Source organism: Panicum virgatum, chromosome 3K, assembly GCF_016808335.1.
Source record: "Panicum virgatum strain AP13 chromosome 3K, P.virgatum_v5, whole genome shotgun sequence".
NCBI classification, from domain to species: domain Eukaryota; kingdom Viridiplantae; phylum Streptophyta; class Magnoliopsida; order Poales; family Poaceae; genus Panicum; species Panicum virgatum.
The window spans coordinates 61148771-61171811 of record NC_053138.1 but is presented as its reverse complement, the minus strand read 5'-3'; the positions used below and the strand labels follow the sequence as shown (position 1 = coordinate 61171811).

The window sequence follows — 23041 nt, the reverse complement described above, 5'->3', positions numbered from 1 at the left end:
GGCACCCCTTTTGTTCCGGACTTGCGTTCCCGATTTAGAAACCGGGACAACAGGGGTTTCTCAACCGGGACAAATCAACGTTTTTGTAGTAGTGGCTGTTCATCTTCTTCGACCTCCCTGCAGCGCGAGTGTGCCGGCCACCTGCACGTGGTCGCCGGATCGTTGTGTGTGGTCGTCGGGCACATGCACGTGGTCGCCGGATCGTTGCGTGTGGTCGCCGGGCAGTTCGTGGTGGTCGCCAGGCAGGAGCCGGTGATCGCTGGGCTTTCTGACATACTAGCTATAGGAGCATAGCTGATCAAGATGGACCAACCTAGGTATCACTTTATTTGAGGCGCTTAAAATTTTATTCAAGGCAAGCTTCCTTGGTTGGGCACTTGTAGAGAGATTCAGCTGACTTTAGAGGAGCTTGAAATGATTTGTTGATTTCTCCAAATAAACGGAGAAGCGTATTTAAGTAAGCATGCTCTACTGTTAGCTTCAAACATGTAAACAAATACATAGTTTAGGAGAAACCATACTAGGTGAGTACATCATCATTAGAAAACCTTAAACATGGTGCAACGAAACTTGTTGTCGAGTTCCATTAGAAGAGGCTAAGAGATCTCAATTAGCTATCTCTGACATGCTGTCTCGAAGCCTCATGTGTTTCCAATTTCCATGAGCAGCCATTCCTTCCTCATGTTTTGACAGATTTATTTAGTTCTTAAAACTTATCAAATTTTTTACAGTAGGGATCGATGTAGCATCAATATCTAGATTTCTTCTTCTCATATTTCTTACACAGTTAATTATCACCAACACATTCAGCCGCCATCAAGTGGTCCTACCCCAAGAACACCCTCCTCTGCCCCCCACCCCTGCATGTTCCCACAAAATAAACACCACTGTAATTGAAGAGAATAAAGGATGTTTCCACACATTCTCACGAATAATCAACATTACACTTGTGGAGAATCCGCAGTAGCTAACGACATTAGAGTTAGACGTTGCACAACTAGTAACATACAACTAGGAAAGAACCACTGAAACAAGTTCCCTAGAAACACCATTACATTAATATGCATGGTATGCAGGGCAAACTCAACAAGTCTCACTTGTTCTCGAGTTCCATTAGAAGGCTAAGAGATCCCAATCGGCTATCACTAGCATGCTGTCTCAATAAGCCTCATGTGCTTCCAATTTCCATAAGCAGCCATTCCTTCCACATGTTTTTGGGGAGTGCCATAAGAGATCTGAACCGGCGATCATCCCGGATAAGCATACTATAGGCTCGCAGCAGGTCGGCACAGGCCAATCTGGGTATCCTCTGAGCGCTTCAAAGATTTCTTCAGGGGAGGTGCCTTCTGGCACCTGTACAGGTTCACCAGACTTCAAAGATGCTTGAAGTGATTTGTTGACTTCACCAAGCATGTGGAGAAGTGCATCTTCTTTCTCAATATCTACAAACAGTAAATGAGCACAGTTAGTCCTAGTGGACACTGCAGCAGAACAAATACCTCTTTACTTTCTCTATTAAGTCCATATATGCTGCAATTTATTTTCAGAGGTGTAATTCAGTTTATATTGTGCAAAATGATATTATCCCGTTTACACATCTCAGGAAGCTGCTTGTTAGGGATAAGTGACATGAAAAGACAGAAAATGAGGTTATTAAATTATATTTTTGTCACTAAAAATGAATCTGTTGTAGTGGATGGACGACCAAATTGAAGCTCTGATAAAAGCTAGATCCATGACTACGCAGAAGTGAAATTGGAGTTGGATCAAATCTTATCTTGGTGTTGCTTTTTTGTTTGTTTAGCTGCTGCCAAGGATCAAAAGATAGAAAGGGGACAAAAAGCCGATAAATCAGAGGAAGGTGTGTCTGCTCATCAGTGAATTTGACCCGTCTTGGAAACCAATCATACAAACAGGCCGCAGATGTGAAACTCATACCAAGCTTGCGTGATTTCTTTGCAGCGGATGCAGAGGTACCTTCCCATTCCCCTTCGCGCTCATCTCCCTGAAACAGGCATTCGCCGACATCATCAGCCTAAAGACAGCATGAAGAGTAGGCTCAGATTTCTCACAAAACCACCTCCGCAAAGCTAATCGATTCGTAATCAAACACTCCAGCTCGATTCAACCACACACGAAAACACATGAGCGGGCGGCAAGCGCACGTACCTTCGCGGCCGCGCGCGTCACCCGGCGGGGCGCCCCGTCGCCCGCGACCGCGCCGGGGCAGCGCTCGCGGCGCCGCTGCTCGAGCTTCCCGCGCAGGCCCCAGAGCCTCCGGGTGGGGTAGAGGGCCCCATGCCGCTTCTCGGGCCTCGCGGTCGGGGACGCGAAGAAGACGCTGGCCTTGCGGTCGGGGGAGGAGGGGCCGGTGAAAACCTCCTGGCAGTCGATCTCGATCCGGCGGCGCACGGGCGTCATCGCCGCCCATGGCTTTTTTTTTTTTGACTTGGCAGTTATGCCGTGCGTTGTCACGGATAAAGTTGGTATAAATATCAGATGCATATTGGTGTCCAATCTACATTATCGAATCGTGAACTGAGAGAATGGTCTGACTCGTATACGGGACGGACTAAAGCCCATCTATCAATAAAACAACGCGGGGAAGGTCCGGCTCGTATATGGGATGAACTAAAGCCCACTTATCAATAGCACATGCGTCGGACCATCTCCTCTGGCCGCGACTTGATCACGTAGATCCCTACAAATTAACATACGGACACCATTACATATCTGATACTTATATCAATTTTGTCCATAGCAACGCGCGACATAATTGCCTAGTATGAGCAGTGGCGGATACAGAATTGGAGGCAAGGGGGGGCTGAAACAATAGAAATGTTGATTTGTGTGAAGATTTAATGGTGATTTAGAGGTCTTGCTACAGTATTTTACGTGTAATTAGGGGAGCTTAGGGGGGGCTTGAGCCCCCCTAGCCCCCCTCCTGTATCCGCCCCTGAGTATGAGTACTATGCATGCTGTCGGCCGCTTTGGAGAATCGATCGTGAGGCTCGTCAGGCCCGTTACTAATACGAAACCCTACTTGGCCCGGCCTGTTAATAATATGGGAAACAACATGGCCCGGCTCGCTAAAACGTACTGGACCATGGCGGGTCTGGAGATTTGGAGGGAGGTTCTTCCAATCTTTGCCCTCGTTTCTATAGATGGCCATTCGGGCGGTCCGACCCAGCCCAGCCCGAGCCTGGGCTGGCTCATGCACTATCTGATCGGGCCAGACCTGGCACGACTAGACTAACGGGTCGTGCCATGCTGCCCGTCGTGCCGCATCCTCGGCCCAAGCACAAGCCCATGAACGCATTTCGTGTCGTGCCGGCTTTAGAAGCACAGGGACTCCGTCGTGCCTGTGTCGTCTGCCACCCGCCCTGCCGGCTACCGTGGCTGTTGCCGCCGCCACGCCACCCAGCCGCCGCCTGGCCATGCCCTCAGCGCCGTGCCTGTTGGCCGCCACCCGCACCTGCGGGCCGCCGCTCGCGCCTCCCGACGCCGTGCCCGCCAGCGCCATCCGCTGCGCCTCCCGCCTGACGTGCCTCTAGCCTGCCACCGCTGCCCGTGCCTGCGGACGCCGCACCTGCCGGCCGAGCTTGTTGTCCCGTCGCACCCACCGGCCGCGCCTGTTGAGCCGCCCGCCGGCCGTGCCTGCAGCGCCGCTCGCCAAGCTCGGAGAGGAGTGGAGGCCCGTTAGTAGGGAGCAGGGAGACGGTGGAGGAGAATCGACCAAGAGGATATGAGAGAGAAGATGAGGAGTGGCTAGGAGTTAGGGTGATTGGAGATGATATTTGGTGGGCCATTGAGACTATGAGAGTGGAGTATTATACGGGTTGTTAATGGACTGAGTTTAAATATTGGGCCGGGCGATGTTGCCCGCTGTGCCGCACCGACGGCCCAAGCACGGCAAGCCACACCGGGTTGTGCCGTGCTTGAGCCAGACCAAAAACTCGGGTATCGGAGCACAGGCCAAAAACTTAGGTCTCGGGTCGGGCTGTTGGACCTCGGGCCTTATGGCCATCTATACTCGTCTGTCGCTGATCCTGAAGAAGATACCATTGGAGAAAGTTGGAGAAATTCTTGTCAGTCCGAACTCAGACGGCCATGTGCCATCTGCTTGACCCTTTTCTTGTATCGGTCAACTGCTATTAAACACTGATCTTGAACTCATTATCCACAATCCCATACAAATCTTAGATGGCTGCCATCACTATATAACACCTTTTTTTTAGTAGAACTATATAACACCTTCTGTGTCTACATATGTGCCAAACGATTTTCAGGTCTGCTAGATGTTCCAACAGATGGACTGGAGAGGAAGAATGAAGGAGGCTTGACTAGCTATGATGCATGGCTCACAACATCCGGCCGGTAAGTGTTGTTGGTTTGCAGAAGATCTAGGTAGGTCTTTGCTCTCCACGGTAGCTACAACGACGTTTAATTAGGGACGGAGGGAGTACGTGGGAACGAGGCATTGATTTTTTTTTTTAAAAAAAAGCTGTGCTACTGGACGATGCAAAACTATGGATATACCCCGCAGAAGACACTATGCTTCACAAAAATACAGCACTTCACAGGAATAAAGTTCATCATGTTCTAAAAAAAATAAATCGCAATATGGTTGAGTAGAATCCGTACTGGATGCTAGTACGCTGGTGGACAAATCTCTAAAAGCCTCAACCATTTCTTGATTCCATCCTCGTGTTCTCCATAGCGCCATTAGGGATCTGAACCGCGTTCATCACGGGTAAGCATACTATAGGCCTGGTCAAAAAAAAAAAAAAAAGCATACTATAGGCACGTAGCACATGAACGTGAATCAATATAGTTATCACTTTGAGGCTCTCAAAAAATTTCTTCAGTGGAGACTTCCTTGCGCACTTGTAGAGATATTCAACTTATCGACTTCAAGTAAGCATGAAATTCTTTCTTGATTTCTCCAAGTAAATGTAGAAGTGTATTTAAGTAAATATGTTCTATTATTACATACTCTGCTATCCAGCTAGCTAGCTTCAGATATGTAAACAAATAACATAGTTTAGGAGAAACCAGGAAAAAATAGATATACATGACCAACAGGAGCGAACCTTGGCGGCCGCGTCGACCAAAGGCCGGCGCGCGGCGGCCTCGGGCACCGCGCGATAGCGGGTTGCTGCGGGGCGGAAGACCTTCAACCCTGGGAAGGCGGCGTGGGCTCGAAACCCTCCAACGCGGCTTGGCGTCCCCTCCGCGTCCGCCGCCAACCAGGAGTAGAAGGCATTGGCGCTGTCTGGGGAGGCGAACAGCTCCACCCAGACTATCTCGATTCGCTTCCCCATCGTCGTCGCCGTTCAGCTGCCTCCGCGAGCGAGGTGCGGAGGGGGGCTCTATATATGTTATATATCTTGTGAAAGATGGTCAACTCATCTATAAAGCCCATTAAAATCCAGCTACTGGTCAATTCAACATTTTACTGAAAAAAATGTTGAACTAGCATGTCGAAATTGTTGAATCAACAGTTTTAAAATGTTGAATTACTACTTTAAAAATGTTGAACTAATGTTTTAAAAATGTTGAATCTTAACAATTTTGCCGATCTTCTTCTCCGGCGCCGGCGCCGCGGGGTGTGAACGACTCGCAGCGGAGCCGGTAGCAGCAGCAGGGCGTGGCGCGGACGACCCGCGCGGCGCGGCATCGGAGCCCCGAGCAGCAGCGGTGTGTGGCGCGGACGACCCGCGCGGCGCGGCGGTGGAGCCCGTAGCAGCAGCGGCGCAGGGCGTGGCACCGCGCAGGGAGCGGCGGCGGTGCAGCCGCAAGGCGTGGCGCCGGTGCAGGCGATGGAGGAGCGGGCGGCGGTGGCAACACAGCAGCGGAGCATGGCGCGGCATAGGGAGCGGAGGCGAAGCAGATGGCGGCGGTGCGGGAGGAGAGAAGGTTGGAAAGAGAGAGAAACCAAGCTAGAGTTTGAGTAGATCCAAGGGCTGTGTTTGTTTGCACGAATCTTAAACACTGGAAGATTAGGAAGAAAAAATCTTTCGGAAGATATATAGGATTGGTGGGTGCGGATGAGGGGAGGAAGAGAGATTTTGGGGGACCGAATTGCCGCCACGGCGCGCTGCCAGGGCAAAAAGCCTCCAAAACAACTTGGCATGGCCTGTTAATAGTATGAAAAACAATTTGGTGGGACCTGCTAATAATACGGAAAACAACTTGGCCCGGCCCGCTAAAACGTACTTTTCGATTTGGGAAACTAACTCTTCTATATGACCATGGCGATCTGGAGCTTTGGAGGGAGGTTTCGTTCTTGCAATCTTTGCCCTCGCCTGTTGCAGATGCAGAAGAGATATCATTGGAGAAAGTTGGAGCAATTCTTGTAAAACCTTCTGTCCACGGGCCAAAAGACTTCAGGTCTACTGCCTGTAAGGCTGTAACATGTGTCCAACTGATGGACCGGAGGGGAAGAATGAAGAAGGCTTAACTAGCTATGATGCATGGTTACTTGCTATGAAGAAGAGCTAGGTAGGTCTTTGCTCTTCACGGCAAATTTTGCTACAAATCTTGCTTAAAGTTTGGGACCGAGGCATTGATTTTTCTTTTTCTTTTTTAAAAAAAGCTTTCATATTGGACGATGCAAAGTTAAATTGTGGATATACTGCAGAAGAAGACACTAGCTTCACTAAAATACAGCACTTCATAAGAATAAAGTTCATGTTCTAAAAAAAATAAATGGCAATATGGTTAGTAGATTCCGTACTGGATCCGTGAACTGGGTCGACAAATCTCTAAAAACCTCAACCATTTCTTGATTACTTCCTCGTGTTCTCCATAGCGCCATTAGGAATTTTAACTGCGATCATCATGGGTAAGCATACTATAGGCGCATAGCAGATCAACATGAACCAATCTAGTTATCACTTTGAGGCTCTTTGGGCACCTGTAGAGAGATTCAACTAATCGACTTCAAGGATGCTTGTGGTGATTTCTCCAACTAAATGTAGAAGTGTATTTAAGTAAATATGTTTTACTACTACTCTGCTAGCAGCTAGCTTCAGATATTCAAACAAACAACATAGTTCAAGAGAAACCATAATAAATGAGTACATTACAAAACCTTAAACACCCTCAACCCCTAAGAGTAACCAACCTTATTCAACACTAACGTTATGAAGCATGTTGCTGGTATTGTTTTGTGCAGCAAAATACATCAGCTTCATGGGCCAGACTTCTATGAGCAGCCATTCCATCCTCATGTCCATTGGAAGTGCCATAAGTGCTCTGAAGAGGCGATCGCTACGGATAAGTAGACTATAGGCCCTCAGCAGATCAGCTCGTGCCAAGCCAGGAATCTCTTTGAGGGCCTCAAAGATTTCTCTAGGGGTGGCTTCCTTCGGAGCTTCTAGCAGGCGAGATTCAGCTGAATTTAAATGATTTTGGAATGATTCGGTGTCCTCCATTTTAGGTGACTCTGGGGAAGCCTGAAGTGTTCTGGGGTCTACATACAAAAGAGGCACACATCAGAAAGTACACACGATAGATGAAATAAAATAATCATATTCAACAATCTAGCTAATGCACGACATCAAAAAAACATATGATAGAAACAAACAAATGTTTCGAGATGCAATTCTTCTTGAACTCTATAGCTGAAGGCATGGGAATAAGAAGGAAAGGACTTTGGTAGATATACATGGGAATCAGAAATCAAACTTGCAAACTTCTGCTTCCCATCATTTGAATTTCAATTCATTTTCTTACTGGGAGCAAAGTTCAGTAATTTTATCTCCGTATATGCTCTAGGATATGGGCAATATAAAGACTCCAAAGCAAGGACAAGTGCCAACATGCTATAATCCATCTCTAAATTTTGCATGTCTCACTTGCAACTTCGTGTACCCATCCACAAAGCATGGCAAATGACCACATGGTGACAAAGTTTACTATACAAATAGTACTTCTATCAAGATCCATGGTCACCACATGAAACACAAAGCAAGATGTGTGAGCAGCAGGTTCTACTACCTGTATTCTTTCCAATTGTGGATAAGCTTCCATAGTGAAATTGGCTAGTGTCTTCAGGGAAGAGCAAGTGGAACAGAGTTCAAATCCTAGTTCCTCACACTTGTTCAGGCGGGGTATTTAATATCTCTTCATAGCCTACATCATTTTTTTATTCTTTCCAAGTGCTATGACCACTTTTTTATTTTTTTTTTCTCGAATTGGGCTACAGAGTATTAAGAAAACTACTCCTTTCCTTTTTATTAATGAATCAAAGATGACCATTTAGGTGAAAAATTCTTAGAAACTACAATCTTACAAAAATAGCATAAATCTTATGCCTACTACCTGTTCCAAATAGGGCCTTGAGTGTTTGGGAATCAGAGCAAATAGTTTTTGCTCCCTAAACATTTTACATGGATCCATATTCCAAATCTATTATCGTCGCATTGATAATAAAAAAAGATTAGCTACACACAAACTTACCACCATAAAGGTCAATGATACTCCTCAAACGGGCACCGATCGGCATCTTCTTGGAAGATCACTGGCAATGTAATGATATCGAGGGGTTCGGGATTGACTTTATACCTGACCTTGCAGGGGATGGGGTGGGAGATTCGTCAGATCTAGTCTTCGGATTAGGTGCTAACGAAAAGAGGGATGGGGAAAAGGGGTGGATAGAAGTGATGCAGGCAGCGACACCGAAGTGGCAATGGATGAAGCACGGATTTAGGTGGGGCGGAGGGGTTGAGAGGATGGTGGCGGCGGCGCAGGAGGTAGGTGTGAGGGTAGGGTTGGGCGAGATATATAGGAGCAACAGGCGGGGGCGGATCCAAAGGGTGGGCCGGTGGGCCTTACCCACCCTAATAAATAGCCCAACAAATATATTAATAGTCTTGTATTTTTTTAGAATCTTATTTTCTCCTGACAAGTAGATGGACATGTCGTGGCGATAGAGGTGTCACTGATGGTGTGAGGTGAGGATCAAGTAGGGTGTTTCATTAGCTTATTATGTTTGTTGCGCGCGGGGGGGGGGGGGGGGAGGGAGGGGGCGGAGGAGATGTGGTGTGTTTCAACAAAAACAGGTGATGCATTGCAATAGAAAGCTTTTAATACATGATAGATATGTAGTGGCTCAATTTTATAAAAAATGTTGTGTTGGTTTCAATTTATTAAAATGGTTGTGATGGTCTGCTTTATTACACAAAAGGGGGGATAATTCATAGCTCTATGTTCCATAAAAGCTAGAAAACCCGCATCTAATCATCACTAAGCTAAAGTTGATAATGATAGAGATTGTTTGGATCCGGACACTTTTTATGGATTGGAATTTTCTACTTGTGTCCCAGTGGACTCTACCACTAGTAAGAACGCGTGATCTAGTGATGATAAACTTGTCAAAAAAATTGCTCCGAGAGAATTGTGGCTTTATTTACCTTAATGAAAATTATTTTAAAGCTACAAATAATGTGTGTGTGTGTGTGTGTGTGTGGTGCTCAATTTTTTTAAAAAAGTAAATTTCGAGTGAAGCTGGAATGAACACAAATACCCCATATCCAGGCAAATTTTCATGAAGGTAAATAAAGCTGGAAAGTCCGTGGTTACTACTACATTACACATATACTAGGTAAAGGCCCGTGCGTTGACACAAGCATGTAATTATTTCACTGTTGCTTTTGTAGTTAAGTTCATAAAAATTGGAATTACGGATCTTTTACTTTCTCATTGAATCATGTACAGGCATGGTGCATATGTACTACAATGTTCATCAAGATTTTGCGGTCTATGGAATTTCTTCTGCTGCCACACGAATACCCCGACAGGGTTGGGTACGGGGCTAATTTTTTCCACAGTTTGTTGTACTAGGACGGGGGCCCCTGTTGCCGTCCTTGCAGACAAACCTCCCCTAGCTCTACCGACAGAGCCATATGGTGTTGACGCAGACACTAAATTTTTAATAATGGTAGAGATGTGCTTTTACAAGTTCCTACTTAGGCTTTGGAAATGTTGTGAGATGTGTGCATGCTTTTAAATTTGTACTTATGAAAACCATGGCGTTTGGGGAGCCGATTTCTCTGTTCCTTTTTTTTAGGAAAACATGTTGAGTGTTAAGTTGATCATGGTTAATAATGTAGTATGATTAGGGCCTCATGAGGCCTTCCGAATCAGTGCATAAAAGCTCTTTGGCGCTGATATCTTTACAATTTTACACTATAGAAAGATCAGGAACGCACGCAATGACCTCGACAGAACGCAACCCATGATTGCCCGCTGATGTGTTGCAGTGTTGGGGATCGGCAGCACCCTGACCTCAGCAGCGATCTTTGCCGGGTGATTATGAACATCAGAAGGAATAGGGAGCAGAAGAGAAGGTGTTTGTCGAAAATGACGGTGCTCCACTGATATGACGAGCAAGTTACAGTGTGTGTTTTTTCTCTGTCGAGACCTGTGTTAGTAATTCCCTTTCTAGTGATGCAATGCAAGGGTGAAAAGACTAATCGTTTGGCAGTCAGATGATCGGCGGCCGCGGCGTCTCCCAGCAGATGTCGAACACGTTCTCCGTGCTGTGCAGGGCGAAGAGGCGGTTGCCGCCGATGGCGCCGCGCCGCCGTTGCTGCACGGCGGCGTGGACATCAGCGCGTACGTGGTCGGCACCGCTGAACACAGAGATGGTGTCGCCCGTCGACGCGAACAGCTGGCCGCCGTGCGCGGCGAGCTTCGGGTAGCAGGTCTTCTCGCCGCACGCCTTTATCTTTCCGCTCATCGTCAGCTTGCTCCGCGATCTCCAGCTTGGCCACCATGATAATATGGTTGAGGAGAAATAAACCGTACCAGATGTCCTAGGCTGGGTGGACCAACCTCTACACTACAAGCCTCATTTGCCTCCGATTTCCATGAGAGCGAGCAACCATTTCTTGATTCCTTCTTCATGCTCTTCCGGAACGCCATTAGGGATCTGAATAGGGTAAGCATACTATGTTGGAATAAACCACGCCATTGTGTGGCTGTGGCGTGTGTGTGTGTCGGGTCCGTGCCGGAAATATCGCGTGTGTGCGCAGGAGGCGTTCGCGTTCGAGTCTGTTAGGTCTGTAGGATCGATCGAGTCCGTAGTTAGGGTGCTCGCTAGTGCACAAGTTCGTGCTTGTGTTTGGGTCCAGCCAGTGGCGGATCGACGATTTGACCTTTGGGGGGGCTCATCTCCCTTCTTCTTCCTCCAGCCCCCCCTTTCTTCTTCCTCCCTCCTTTCTTTCCCCTTCTTCTCCCTCTTTCTTGCCTCTACTTTCCATGAACGAAGGCGCATCAGGTTGGTTGCCGGTGTGGCCGTGTTTCAGGGTGCGGCGAGCTCGTGTGCGGCGCGTGCTCGCCTGTCTGTTGCAACCAAGGAGGACCGAATCTGTGAGAACCGCCCAATTTGATACTATTTTAAACGAACCGCCGGTCATTATCATCCAGATGAGAGTTAACACGTGCTTGCCGGAGAGCGAGCCACGTGCTATCCCACATCTAGAGACACGAATAACCGACACGTCATTCATCCAAAATAATATCAAATCCGGTAGTCCCGGTATGTGCTCCAACATACGCCCAGAATCAACATATGCACATACCGTTTACAATCGAATACATCACCAAGAATCCACAAAGAGCAGTTTTACACACTTAATATTACAAGTTCAATATAGGTGGGTTTCAAGCTTCACTTATAAGACTTGGGCTCACGAAAGTCATATTAAACAGAAACATAAAGTTTATTGCATTTACATACTCTCACGGAGTTCAGCTATGATAAAACATACTTAAGATGATGATGCCTTGCTCAAGGACTTCACCACAGCCACAACGACCTACTCCTCCCCCGCGTTTGGATCAGCGGGGTAGAAGTGGCCGAACACCACTTCCGGCTCACCTGCAACTAGGTTTAGAAAGCACCCTGAGTACAAAGGTACTCCGCAAGACTTACGCGATTAAATAAGCAAGGATCATGCATTGGCTCAAGTAAAAGCTTTAAGGTTAAGTAATTATTGCATAAGCATTGGCTCTCTACACTATCACCTATCAGAATTAATTACTCTTGCCCACCCCAAACACTTTTAGTTGATTAAGAGAGTAACATAATACTCAACAGATCATTGACAAGACATGAATCCAAATCCAACAATACCGAAACTCTCTAAGAGGAATTCGGCGAACCAAGAGCTTACTCATATCCGAGATCACGGCAATTCGAATTGATTATAACCTTGCAAGGGTGTACTACTTTACCCACACGACGCGAGGACCATGCGACTCACCCAACCGATCACGTCAACCGTTCCCAACAAGGCTCGATCATTGAACCTCACACCTAGATTACGAGTAGAGACTTAGTTTCACCAAGGACATCTCTAAACTTTCCTACACATAGGTCCGCCTGGGGACACACTAAGCCTCTCTGCATAGCCCGTAGCCACGTATCTAGGACTGCACATCAATGATCAAGTCAAAGAAGGTAATTGGCTCATCCGTTCCATTATATTGGATATGTGGTAGCACAGAAAGGTTCTCAAGGCCGATGGCATCCACTCGGTCCTTAATCGATCCAAGCGGACTATGCCCATGTGACTTCATTCTCTAGGCCCTACCATTCCGCTCGAATCTTGGTACTACCAAACTCTACTTGCCCCAGTTGCTCAAGTGCGATCAAGGATAATCAGGTAAGTGTGATACTCCAAACCATTCCTTTCTCGCAAGCAATTTATTATTCTAAGCAGGGCTAAGCTTCTAGTCAAGTTTAAGTGAGTAACTGACTAATGTGTGGCAAGGACATGTTGAACATTTCAAGGAAGGATAATGCATCAAAGTAGGTACAAGCATGCAATACACACATAATATATATAACCATACCTTACCCGGTGAGATAGCTAAACTAAATCAAATTAAATAGGTGCAAGGAATATGCTTAGCTGCTTGCCTTGGTTAACTTCCGGCTCGACCACGAATGGGATCCCGGGTTCAAGCTCGACGGACTCGGTGGGCTCTTCGGGTTCGACCTCCGACGGTTCGGTCACTATAATGCATGAATGCGATGCAAGAATTAAGAAATGAACTAAAAAACAAGAATAAATCATGAAATAATTTGAGCATGCATAGAAGCAAACAAGGAACTCATGAAAATTGGTTTTGCAGCAAAGACATTTTCCTATAATTAACCATAAATATGTGAGTTTTCAGCCACTCTAAACAAGGTAAATCAGAAAAGGAAATCAAACTGAACTAAACAAATCCAAGAAAATTATCATGGATACCAGGAATGAAAACAAAGCTAACAAAACTAGTTTTGCCATTGTATCACTTTCCAACAAGAAGTTCTATAATAAACCGTTTTCAGACAAAGTATAAGAAAACAAACTAAAACTTTGATAAACAGCAAGGAACCATGTGAACAAGTTGCACCACTGAAAACTACACCTCACAAGGAGTCTAAAAAAATTTGGTTTGGCATTTTTCGAGCAGTACACAAATAACTAAGCATTAAACTCACTTTTGCAAGATAAAACTATAAATAAATCTACAGAAAGGTAACATACAAAACAATATTTTTGTTGAGTAGATCTAAGCTAGAGGAATCCAACAAAATAAGTTTCACAATTTTTGGAGCTATACATGAATTTCTATGGATTTTGCAAGATTGCAGAAATATAAACCCTAAGAAAACCCTAGCTAAATCGCTAGGTGCACCCGGATCCCACACACGTAGGCGCTTACGAGTGGGGCCCGCTGGCCAGCGGCCCACCAGCCCGAGTCAAGGCCGACCAGGGGCCTTGACCCGCGGCAGGTGAGGGCCGGATGAGGGCCAAAATCGGAGGAGGAGGGTGAGAGGGAGCTGCTCCCGCGTGGAATCGGCGAGGGGCTCACCGAGGGCGGCGAATCACGGCGGCGGGCGGCGAGCATAGCTCGGGGCGGCGCCGGTGGTGGAGGGGAAGGGCTAGGGTTTGGGGCGGGGAGCGAGGCCGGCCGAGCGCGGATAAGGAGAGGGCGAGGGGAAGAGTGAAGGGGCGGCACGGCTCGCGAGGATGGCCGGCACATGGCACGGAAGCCAGGGTTGACCGGCGGCGGCGACGCGTGCGCGCGGCGCGCGGAGGAAATCAGAGAGAGGAGAGGGAGAGGCTGACAGGTGGGCCCGGCTTTGGATTTTTATTTTCTTTTCTTTTTTTTCTTCTGGGCTGTGACAGAGTCAAGGAGGATCGCGGCGGCAACGTGATGGGCACCACTTGGCTAGCGGATGAGGATGGAGGCTGGGTCTTGCGTGGAGTTCGTTGCTCAGAACGTGGAGAAGGCCGGGTCGCCAGGAACGTGCGTATGTGGGCGCAGTACTCGCCGGAGTGTGGTGGCGTGGGAGCTGTGGTGTCTAGGTCTATATATGGTCTTGTAATCCTTGTGTTCTAGGTTGAGTCAGTCCATTTTATCAATACAGGCCGTGTGGTGCCCGGGGCGTTCGTCTCCATTGTTGTGCAAGTGCACTGTTCATCTTCTTCAACCTCCGTGCAGCGCGAGTGTGTGGCGTGAGGAAGAGAGCGAGCTGTAGGCTAGACTCCAACCATTGTGTGGTCGCCGGATCGTTGTGTGTGGTCGTCGGGCACATGCACGTGGTCGCCGGATCGTTGCGTGTGGTCGCCGGGCAGTTCGTGGTGGTCGCCAGGCAGCAGCCGGTGATCGCTGGGCTTTCTGACATACTAGCTATAGGAGCATAGCTGATCAAGATGGACCAACCTAGGTATCACTTTATTTGAGGCGCTTAAAATTTTATTCAAGGCAAGCTTCCTTGGTTGGGCACTTGTAGAGAGATTCAGCTGACTTTAGAGGAGCTTGAAATGATTTGTTGATTTCTCCAAATAAACGGAGAAGCGTATTTAAGTAAGCATGCTCTACTGTTAGCTTCAAACATGTAAACAAATACATAGTTTAGGAGAAACCATACTAGGTGAGTACATCATCATTAGAAAACCTTAAACATGGTGCAACGAAACTTGTTGTCGAGTTCCATTAGAAGAGGCTAAGAGATCTCAATTAGCTATCTCTGACATGCTGTCTCGAAGCCTCATGTGTTTCCAATTTCCATGAGCAGCCATTCCTTCCTCATGTTTTGACAGATTTAGTTCTTAAAACTTATCAAAAATTTTTACAGTAGGGATCGATGTAGCATCAATATCTAGATTTCTTCTCATATTTCTTACACAGTTAATTATCACCAACACATTCAGCCGCCATCAAGTGGTCCTACCCCAAGAACACCCTCCTCTGCCCCCCACCTCTGCATGTTCCCACAAAATAAACACCATTGTAATTGAAGAGAATAAAGGATGTTTCCACACATTCTCACGAATAATCAACATTACACTTGTGGAGAATCCGCAGTAGCTAACGACATTAGAGTTAGACGTTGCACAACTAGTAACATACAACTAGGAAAGAACCACTGAAACAAGTTCCCTAGAAACACCATTACATTAATATGCATGGTATGCAGGGCAAACTCAACAAGTCTCACTTGTTCCCGAGTTCCATTAGAAGGCTAAGAGATCCCAATCGGCTATCACTAGCATGTTGTCTCAATAAGCCTCATGTGCTTCCAATTTCCATGAGCACCCATTCCTTCAACATGTTTTTGGGGAGTGCCATAAGAGATCTGAACTGACGATCATCCCGAATAAGCACACTATAGGCTTGCAGCAGGTCGGCACGGGCCAATCTGGGTATCCCTCTCAGCGCCTCAAAGATTTCTTCAGGGGAGGTGCTTTCTGGCACCTGTACAGGTTCACCAGACTTCAAAGATGCTTGAAGTGATTTGTTGACTTCACCAAGCATGTGGAGAAGTGCATCTTCTTTCTCAATATCTACAAACAGTAAATGAGCACAGTTAGTCCTAGTGGACACTGCAGCAGAACAAATACCTCTTTACTTTCTCTATTAAGTCCATATATGCTGCAATTTATTTTCAGAGTTGTCATTCAGTTTATATTGTGCAAAATGATATTATCCCGTTTACACATCTCAGGAAGCTGCTTGTTAAGGATAAGTGACATGAAAAGGCAGAAAATGAGGTTATTAAATTATATTTTTGTCACTAAAAATGAATCTGTTGTAGTGGATGGATGACCAAATTGAAGCTCTGATAAAAGCTAGATCCATGACTACGCATAAGCGAAATTGGAGTTGGATCAAATCTTATCTTGGTGTTGCTTTTTTGTTGGTTTAGTTGCTGGCAAGGATCAAAAGATAGAAAGGGGACAAAAACTGATAAATCAGAGGAAGGTGTGTCTGCTCATCAGTGAATTTGACCCGTCTTGGAAACCAATCATACAAACAGGCCCCAGATGTGAAACTCATACCAAGCTTGCGTGATTTCTTTGCAGCGGATGCAGAGGTACCTTCCCCTTCGCGCTCATCTCCCTGAAACAGGCATTCCCCGACATCATCAGCCTACAGACAGCACGAAGAATGGGCTCAGATTTCCCTGAATAATGGAACAATGCAGCTCAAAAAAAAGGGAGGGGGGACGAAACCCACGCGCACACCTGAGGAACATTATGCGCACTGAACTCCCACAAAAGCACCTCCGCAAAGCTAATCGATTCATAATCAAACACCCCAGCTCGATTCAACCACACACGAAAACACATGAGCGGGCGGCAGGCGCACGTACCTTCGCGGCAGCGCGCGTCACCCGGCCGGGCGCCCCGTCACCCGCGACCACGCCGGGGCAGCACTCGCGGCGCCGCTGCTCGAGCTTCCCGCGCAGGCCCCAGAGCCTCCTGGTGGGGTAGGGGGGCCCACGCCGCTTCTCGGGCCTCGCGGTCGGGGACGCGAAGAAGACGTTGGCCTCGCGGTCGGGGGACGAGCGGGCGCTGGTGAAAACCTCCTGCCAGTCGATCTCGATCCGGCGGCGCACGGGCGCCATCGCCGCCCATGGCTTTTTAGTTTGCGCCGTCGCCGCCGATGGCTTTTTTTCTTTTTGACTTGCAGTTATGAGGTTGCCGTGGATAAAGTTAGTATAATTATTATATATTCAATCTACATGATCAAATCACGAAGAGGGAATGATCGGGCTCGTATACGGGGTATCCATCTATCAATAACATAGGCGGCGAACCATCTCCTCCGCCCACGACTTGATCACATAGATATATACAAATTAACACACGGACACCAATACGTATCTGATACTTATATCAACTTTGTCCGTATCAACACGACATAATTGCCTTGTATGAGTAGAGTACTATGTATTCTGTCGGCCACTCGGGAGAATCGATTGTGAGGCTCGTCAGGCCCGTTACTAATATGGAACCCTACTATTGGCCCGGCCTGTTAATAATACGGGAAACAACATGGCTCGGCTCGCTAAAACGTACTGGAGCATAGCGGGTTTGGAGTTTTGGAGGGAGGTTCTTCCCATCTTTGCCCTCGTTTGTAGGAGGTCCGACTCAGCCCAACCCGAGCCTGGGCTAGCCCGTGCACTATCTGATCGGGCCAGACCTGGCACAACCAGACTAACGGGTCGTGCCGTGCTGCTCGTCGTGTCGCATCCTTTGCCCAAGCACAAGCCCAGGAACACATTTCGTTTAGAAGCACAGGGACTCCGTCGTGCCCGTGTCATCCGCCATTCGCCCTGCCGGCTGTCGCTGCCGCCACTCCAGACGCCACCCAGCCGCCGCCTGGCCCTGCCCTCAGCGCCATGCCTGTTGGCCGCCACCCGCACCTGCTGGCCGCCGCTCGCGCCTCCCGACGCCGCGCCCGCTAGCGCCATCCACTGCGCCTCCCGCCTGACGTGCCTCTAGCCTACCACCGCTGCCCGCACCTACGGACGCCGCGCCCGCCGACCGAGCCTGCTGTCCCCGTCGCACCCGCCGGCTGCGCCTGTTGCGCCGCTCGCCGGCCGTGCCTGCAGCGCCGCTCGCCAAAGCTCGGAGAGGAGTGGAGGCCCGTTAGTAGGGAGCAGGGAGGCGGTGGAGGAGAATCGACCAAGAGGATATGAGAGAGAGAAGATGAGGAGTGGCTAGGAGTTAGGGCATTAGTAGGGAGCAGGGAGACGGTGGAGGAGAATCGACCAAGAGGATATGAGAGAGCAGGGGCGAAGGCAGCGGTGGGTCAGGGGGGCTCGAGCCTCCCCTACTCCCACCGGAGCCATAGAGCCCCCCTAGAGCCCCTCCATGGATTTTTGGTGCTAGATACAAGTGAAGGAGGGGCTAGACGGAGGTTGAAGACGACCAGGCGTTGGGTTGCTCATTGCTCACGAGTTGGGCCGAAATGTAACATGGCGGCCCATGAAAATTTGTAGCCCAAGGCCCAACCGCACAAATAGTAAACCGGTCAACCCTAATCCAATCCCAATCCCATCCATCGTGCATCGGGGGCTCCCAGGGGCGGCGGCGGCGCACTTCGCGCGAGCGCGACCACTGGCCGGGGGCGTCGCGCGTCGGCGTCGGCAGGCACACACGGGCGCGGCGAGCCGGCGAGGCCGCGATGGGGTGAGCAGAGCTGCAGAGAAGCTAGGCGCCAGCCGCCAGGCGGGCTAGGGCCAGGCGCCGCGCGCGGCAAGCGGCAGACCAGCTGGGAGCTGGCCAGGCGCGGCGAGCGGCAGGTGGCCCGCGCCCCGCGGCCAGGTGCGGCGAGCGCTGCGCTAGTGCGGCTGTGCGGCCGTCGCACGCCTGCACGGACGAGCGCTGCGCGGCTGCAGACCTGCAGTGTTGCAGCTTGCAGGGCACCATGCACCTGACCAGAGGCCAATCAATTAGGTGAAGTGAACAATTTAATTTATTTTTTTACTTAGCTTTTTGTCTCATTATCCGTGAGTTTATGATTCAATTTTCATTTTCAATAATTCAACATATTTGATTGGTATGACAGATTTTAGAATGTCGAAAAGAACCATACACACATACTTTTCAAGTTCAAGTGCTTCAACTCCACATACTAATGAGGGCACATCTCAGTCAAAGAAACCTAGAGCAGAGTTTAGTCAATCGGACTTAATTGGGGACCCTGGAAAGCGCAAACCTATTGATGATTATCAACCTAAAATTAGAGATCAATTAAAGAGGGCATATGCTTTGAATGGACCAACTCAACCTCGTGATATCATATTTCCTCGTAAATGGATGAGTGGTGAATTTAGATCTTTTCAGAAGACTTGGTATGATGAGTTTGATTGGCTAGAGTATAGTGAGTACAAGGATGCAGCTTATTGCTTGTATTGCTATCTTTTCTTTAATTCGGCAAAGCCTGAAAAGTTTGGTAGTTCGGTCTTTGCACATCAAGGTTATGTGAATTGGAAAAAAGCTAAGGATACTTTTAATAACCACAATGTTTGCAAGACTCATGTAGAAGCTAGGCTAAAGTGTGAAGACTTTATGAACCAAAAGACAAATGTGGGTAGAAAATTAGTTCAAATTAGCAAGGAGGAAGAAAAACGTTATGAGATTCGATTGACAGCTTCCTTAGGTGTTGCAAGATTTCTCATAATGCAAGGGGATGCTTTCCGTGGACATGATGAGTCTTCTACTTCCCTTAACAAGGGTACATACAGAGAAATGATTGATTGGTACAAAGATAAGGTTGAGATAGTGAAGGAGGCATATGAAAAAGGTTCTAAAAATTGTCAAATGTTATCTCCTGATATACAGAAGGATCTTACAAAAGCTTGTGCAGAAGAAGTCACGAGTGTCATCATGGATGAGATTCGGGGTAAAAAATTCTCAGTGCTTATTGATGAGTCTCGAGATGTATCAATAAAGGAGCAAATGGCAGTGATTCTAAGGTCAGTAGTTGCATTTTTGTGTCTAAGTTTTTACCTCTATTTCTACAATTATACTAACACATACTAAAATTTGACATGCAGGTTTGTGAATGATGAAGGGAAAGTGATGGAGAGATTTCTTGGACTTCAGCATGTTCAGAGTTGCACAGCTATTGCATTGAAAGAAGCTTTGGTCCGTATGCTTTCAAGTCATAATTTGTCAATCTCTATGCTTCGTGGGCAAGGGTATGATGGAGCTTCTAATATGAGAGGTGAATTTAATGGGGTGCAGAAGTTGATTCGTGATGAGAATCCTTATGCTTTCTATGTGCATTGTTTTGCCCATCAATTGCAACTAGTGGTTGTTACTGTTTCAACATCTAGTGCAGATATTGCAGATTTCTTTAACTATGTTCCTTTAATAGTCAACAATGTGGGTGCATCTTGTATGAGAAAGGATGCTTTACTTGCAAAGCATCATGATGTGTTGCTAGAAAAGATTGAGAATGGTGAGATTATGACCGGAAGAGGTTTAAACCAGTAAATTAGCCTAGCTAGGCCTGGAGATACTAGATGGGGTTCACATCTTAAAACTTTGCTTCGCATTTTGGTGATGTGGGAGGCTATCATAGATGTCCTTGAGATAGTGAAGAAAGATTCTATTAAACCAGCATGTAATGGTGGAGCTTTAGGTTTAATTGGAAAAATGGAGAGCTTTGATTTTGTGTTCATCTTGCATTTGATGATAGAATTATTGAGCATGACAGATATTTTGTCACGTGCTTTGCAAAGGAAAGATCAAGACATAGTTGAAGCAATGCATTTGATAATGGATGTGAAAGATGGCTTGCAGGATATGAGGGAAAATGGATGGGAACCATTACTCAAAAAAGTGAAAACTTTCTGTGAGAGGAATGAGATTGAAGTGTCAGATATGGATGATGAAATAAATGTTAGAGGGACATCTAGACGTAGAAAGCAAAAGGTAACAAACATGCATTACTATCATGTCGAGATTTTTCTTGTCGCCATTGATGCCATCTTGACCGAGCTGAATCATCGGTTTAGTGAAACTAGTTCAGAGTTATTAGTATGTATGGCTTGTTTTAACCCACGGAAGTCCTTCTCTAATTTCGATGTGGATAAATTTGTGAGACTTGCTGAAATTTATGCTGAGGATTTTGATATTGGTGACCTTACTGTTTTGCCAAATGAACTTAAATCCTTCGTCAACCGTGCTAGAAGAACTCCAGAATTCCTTGGATGTACTGAACTTGGAAAAGTTGCTGAAATTATGGTCAAGACTAATATGAACACATCTTATCAGCGGGTTTATCGTCTCATTGAGCTAACCTTGATACTACCAGTGGCAACAGCTTCAGTTGAGAGGATATTTTCAGCCATGTCCATTATAAAGACAGATTTGCGTAGTAAAATGGGTGATGAATGGCTCAATGACTTGATGATATGCTATAACGAGAAGGAGATATTTAGAAAGATTTGTAATGAAAAGATCAAAAAGAGGTTTGAAGAGATGAAGAAACATCGTATGTTATTGCCTAAAAAATTAATGGTAAACTTTGTTCTATTCTAAATTCACAATTTTGATGTCCATATATATTTGATTAATTAATTATGTCTATTTCTGTAGATTGCTTCTTCGGATGAATAATGGGTGTCACCGTCGGGCGGCGTCTATTAGTTTCGTAATTTGGCTTTTCGGTATGGATAAACCGCATTCTTTAATTTTCATGCTGTATTTTGTGTTTTTTATTGTCCATCGATGTTTTAATATAAGACTACTTCAAACCATTATATTTGTCTTTCGTGAGGTGTCGTAGTGGTGCTATGTCGTTGTGGCATTTTTTTCTCAGCCCCTCCTAAATTTTTTCCTGGCTTCGCCACTGTGAGAGAGAGAAGATGTGGAGTGGCTAGGAGTTAGGGCGATGGGAGATATATTTGGCGAGTCATTGAGACTGTGAGAGTGGAGTATTATACGGGTCATTAATAGACTGAGTTTAAATATTGGGCTGGGCGATGTTGCCCGCCGTGCCGCACCGGCGGCCCAAGCACGGCAAGCCACACCGGGTTGTGCCGTGCTTGAGCCAAACCAAAAACTCGAGTCTCAGAGCACAGGCCAAAAACTTAGGTCTCGGGTCGGGCTATTGGACCTCGGGTCTTATGGCCATCTACACTCGTCTGTTGCTGATGCTGAAGAAGATACCGTTGGAGAAAGTTGGAGAAATTCTTGTCAGTCAGAACTCAGACGGCCATGTGCCATCTGCTTGACCCTTTTCTTGTATCGGTCAACTGCTATTAAACACTGATCTTGAACTCATTATCCACAATCCCATACAAATCTTACGAGGCTGCCATCACTATATAACAACTTTTTTTAGTAGAACTATATAACACCTTCTGTGTCTACATATGTGCCAAATGATTTTCAAGTCTGCTAGATGTTCCAACTGATGGACAGCAGAGGAAGAATGAAGGAGGCTTGACTAGCTACGATGCATGGCTCACAACATCCGGCCGGTAAGTGTTGTTGGTTTGCAGAAGAGCTAGGTAGGTCTTTGCTCTCCACAGTAAATTTTGCTGCAAATCTTGCTTAAAGTGTACGTGGGAACGAGGCATTGATTTTTTTTTAAAAAAAAAGTTGTGCTACTGGATGATGCAAAACTATGGATATATACCGCAGAAGACACTATGCTTCACAAAAATACAACACTTCACACGAATAAAGTTCAGCATGTTCTAAAAAAATAAATCGCAGTATGGTTGAGTAGAATCCGTACCGGATGCTAGTATGCTGGTGGACAAATCTCTAAAAGCCTCAACCATTTCTTGATTCCATCCTCGTGTTCACCATATCGCCATTAGGGATCCGAACCACGTTCATCACGGGTAAGCAACTAAGCATACTATAGGCACGTAGCACATGAACATGAATCAATCTAGTTATCACTTTGAGGCTCTCAAAAAATTTCTTCAGTGGAGACTTCCTTGAGCACTTGTAGAGATATCCAACTTATCGGCGGAAGACCTTCAACCCTGGGAAAGCGGCGTGGGCTCGAAACCCTCCGCCGCGGCTTGGCGGCCCCTCCGCGTCCGCCGCCGACTAGGAGTAAAAGGCATTTGCGCTGTCTGGGGAGGCGAACAGCTCCACCCAGACTATCTCGATTCGCTTCCCCATCGCCGCCGCCGTTTAGCTGCCTCTGCGAGCGAGGTGCGGAGGAGGGGAGGAAGAGAGATTTTGGGGGACTGAATTACATATTTGCC

The 23041-nt window shown here is 47.0% G+C and overlaps 3 protein-coding genes across 5 annotated transcripts; 1 reads left to right on the top strand and 2 right to left on the bottom strand.

The window, feature by feature from the left end:
* Positions 1-893: 893 nt before the first annotated feature.
* LOC120700072 lies at positions 894-2441 on the bottom strand. Of its 2 annotated transcripts, none has more exons than XM_039984234.1 (3): positions 2170-2441; positions 1939-2035; positions 894-1442 (listed from the first exon to the last, which is right to left on the bottom strand). In XM_039984234.1, exons 1-3 carry the CDS (start codon positions 2419-2421, stop codon positions 1159-1161), a joined length of 633 nt encoding a protein of 210 aa, XP_039840168.1. In that variant the 5' UTR covers positions 2422-2441; the 3' UTR covers positions 894-1158. The 2 variants fall into 2 exon arrangements, with proteins under 2 accessions (XP_039840168.1, XP_039840169.1); XM_039984235.1 differs by having other exon boundaries at positions 1939-2005.
* A 12866-nt stretch (positions 2442-15307) lies between these two features.
* Positions 15308-16984, bottom strand: LOC120700071. 2 transcript variants are annotated; one of them, XM_039984232.1, is made up of 3 exons: positions 16667-16984; positions 16353-16443; positions 15308-15857 (listed from the first exon to the last, which is right to left on the bottom strand). In XM_039984232.1, the coding sequence occupies exons 1-3, from the start codon at positions 16919-16921 to the stop codon at positions 15583-15585; spliced, it is 621 nt and encodes a 206-aa protein (XP_039840166.1). In that variant the 5' UTR covers positions 16922-16984; the 3' UTR covers positions 15308-15582. The 2 variants fall into 2 exon arrangements, with proteins under 2 accessions (XP_039840166.1, XP_039840167.1); XM_039984233.1 differs by having other exon boundaries at positions 16353-16413; positions 16667-16979.
* A 2078-nt stretch (positions 16985-19062) lies between these two features.
* Positions 19063-20488, top strand: LOC120700070 (zinc finger MYM-type protein 1-like). The gene is made up of 2 exons (XM_039984230.1): positions 19063-19780; positions 19862-20488. The coding sequence occupies exons 1-2, from the start codon at positions 19122-19124 to the stop codon at positions 20301-20303; spliced, it is 1101 nt and encodes a 366-aa protein (XP_039840164.1). The 5' UTR covers positions 19063-19121; the 3' UTR covers positions 20304-20488.
* The last annotated feature ends 2553 nt before the right edge of the window (positions 20489-23041 follow it).

Coding starts and splice junctions, on each gene's coding strand:
- LOC120700070 (XM_039984230.1), top strand. CDS start 19,122: ATGAGTGGTGAATTTAGATCTTTTCAGAAGACTTGGTATGATGAGTTT. Junction 19,781..19,861: donor CAAATGGCAGTGATTCTAAG/GTCAGTAGTTGC, acceptor TTTGACATGCAG/GTTTGTGAATGATGAAGGGA.
- LOC120700071 (XM_039984232.1), bottom strand. CDS start 16,921: ATGGCGCCCGTGCGCCGCCGGATCGAGATCGACTGGCAGGAGGTTTTC. Junction 16,444..16,666: donor TGACGCGCGCTGCCGCGAAG/GTACGTGCGCCT, acceptor TGCTGTCTGTAG/GCTGATGATGTCGGGGAATG. Junction 15,858..16,352: donor AAAGAAATCACGCAAGCTTG/GTATGAGTTTCA, acceptor TACTGTTTGTAG/ATATTGAGAAAGAAGATGCA.
- LOC120700072 (XM_039984234.1), bottom strand. CDS start 2,421: ATGACGCCCGTGCGCCGCCGGATCGAGATCGACTGCCAGGAGGTTTTC. Junction 2,036..2,169: donor TGACGCGCGCGGCCGCGAAG/GTACGTGCGCTT, acceptor TGCTGTCTTTAG/GCTGATGATGTCGGCGAATG. Junction 1,443..1,938: donor AAAGAAATCACGCAAGCTTG/GTATGAGTTTCA, acceptor TACTGTTTGTAG/ATATTGAGAAAGAAGATGCA.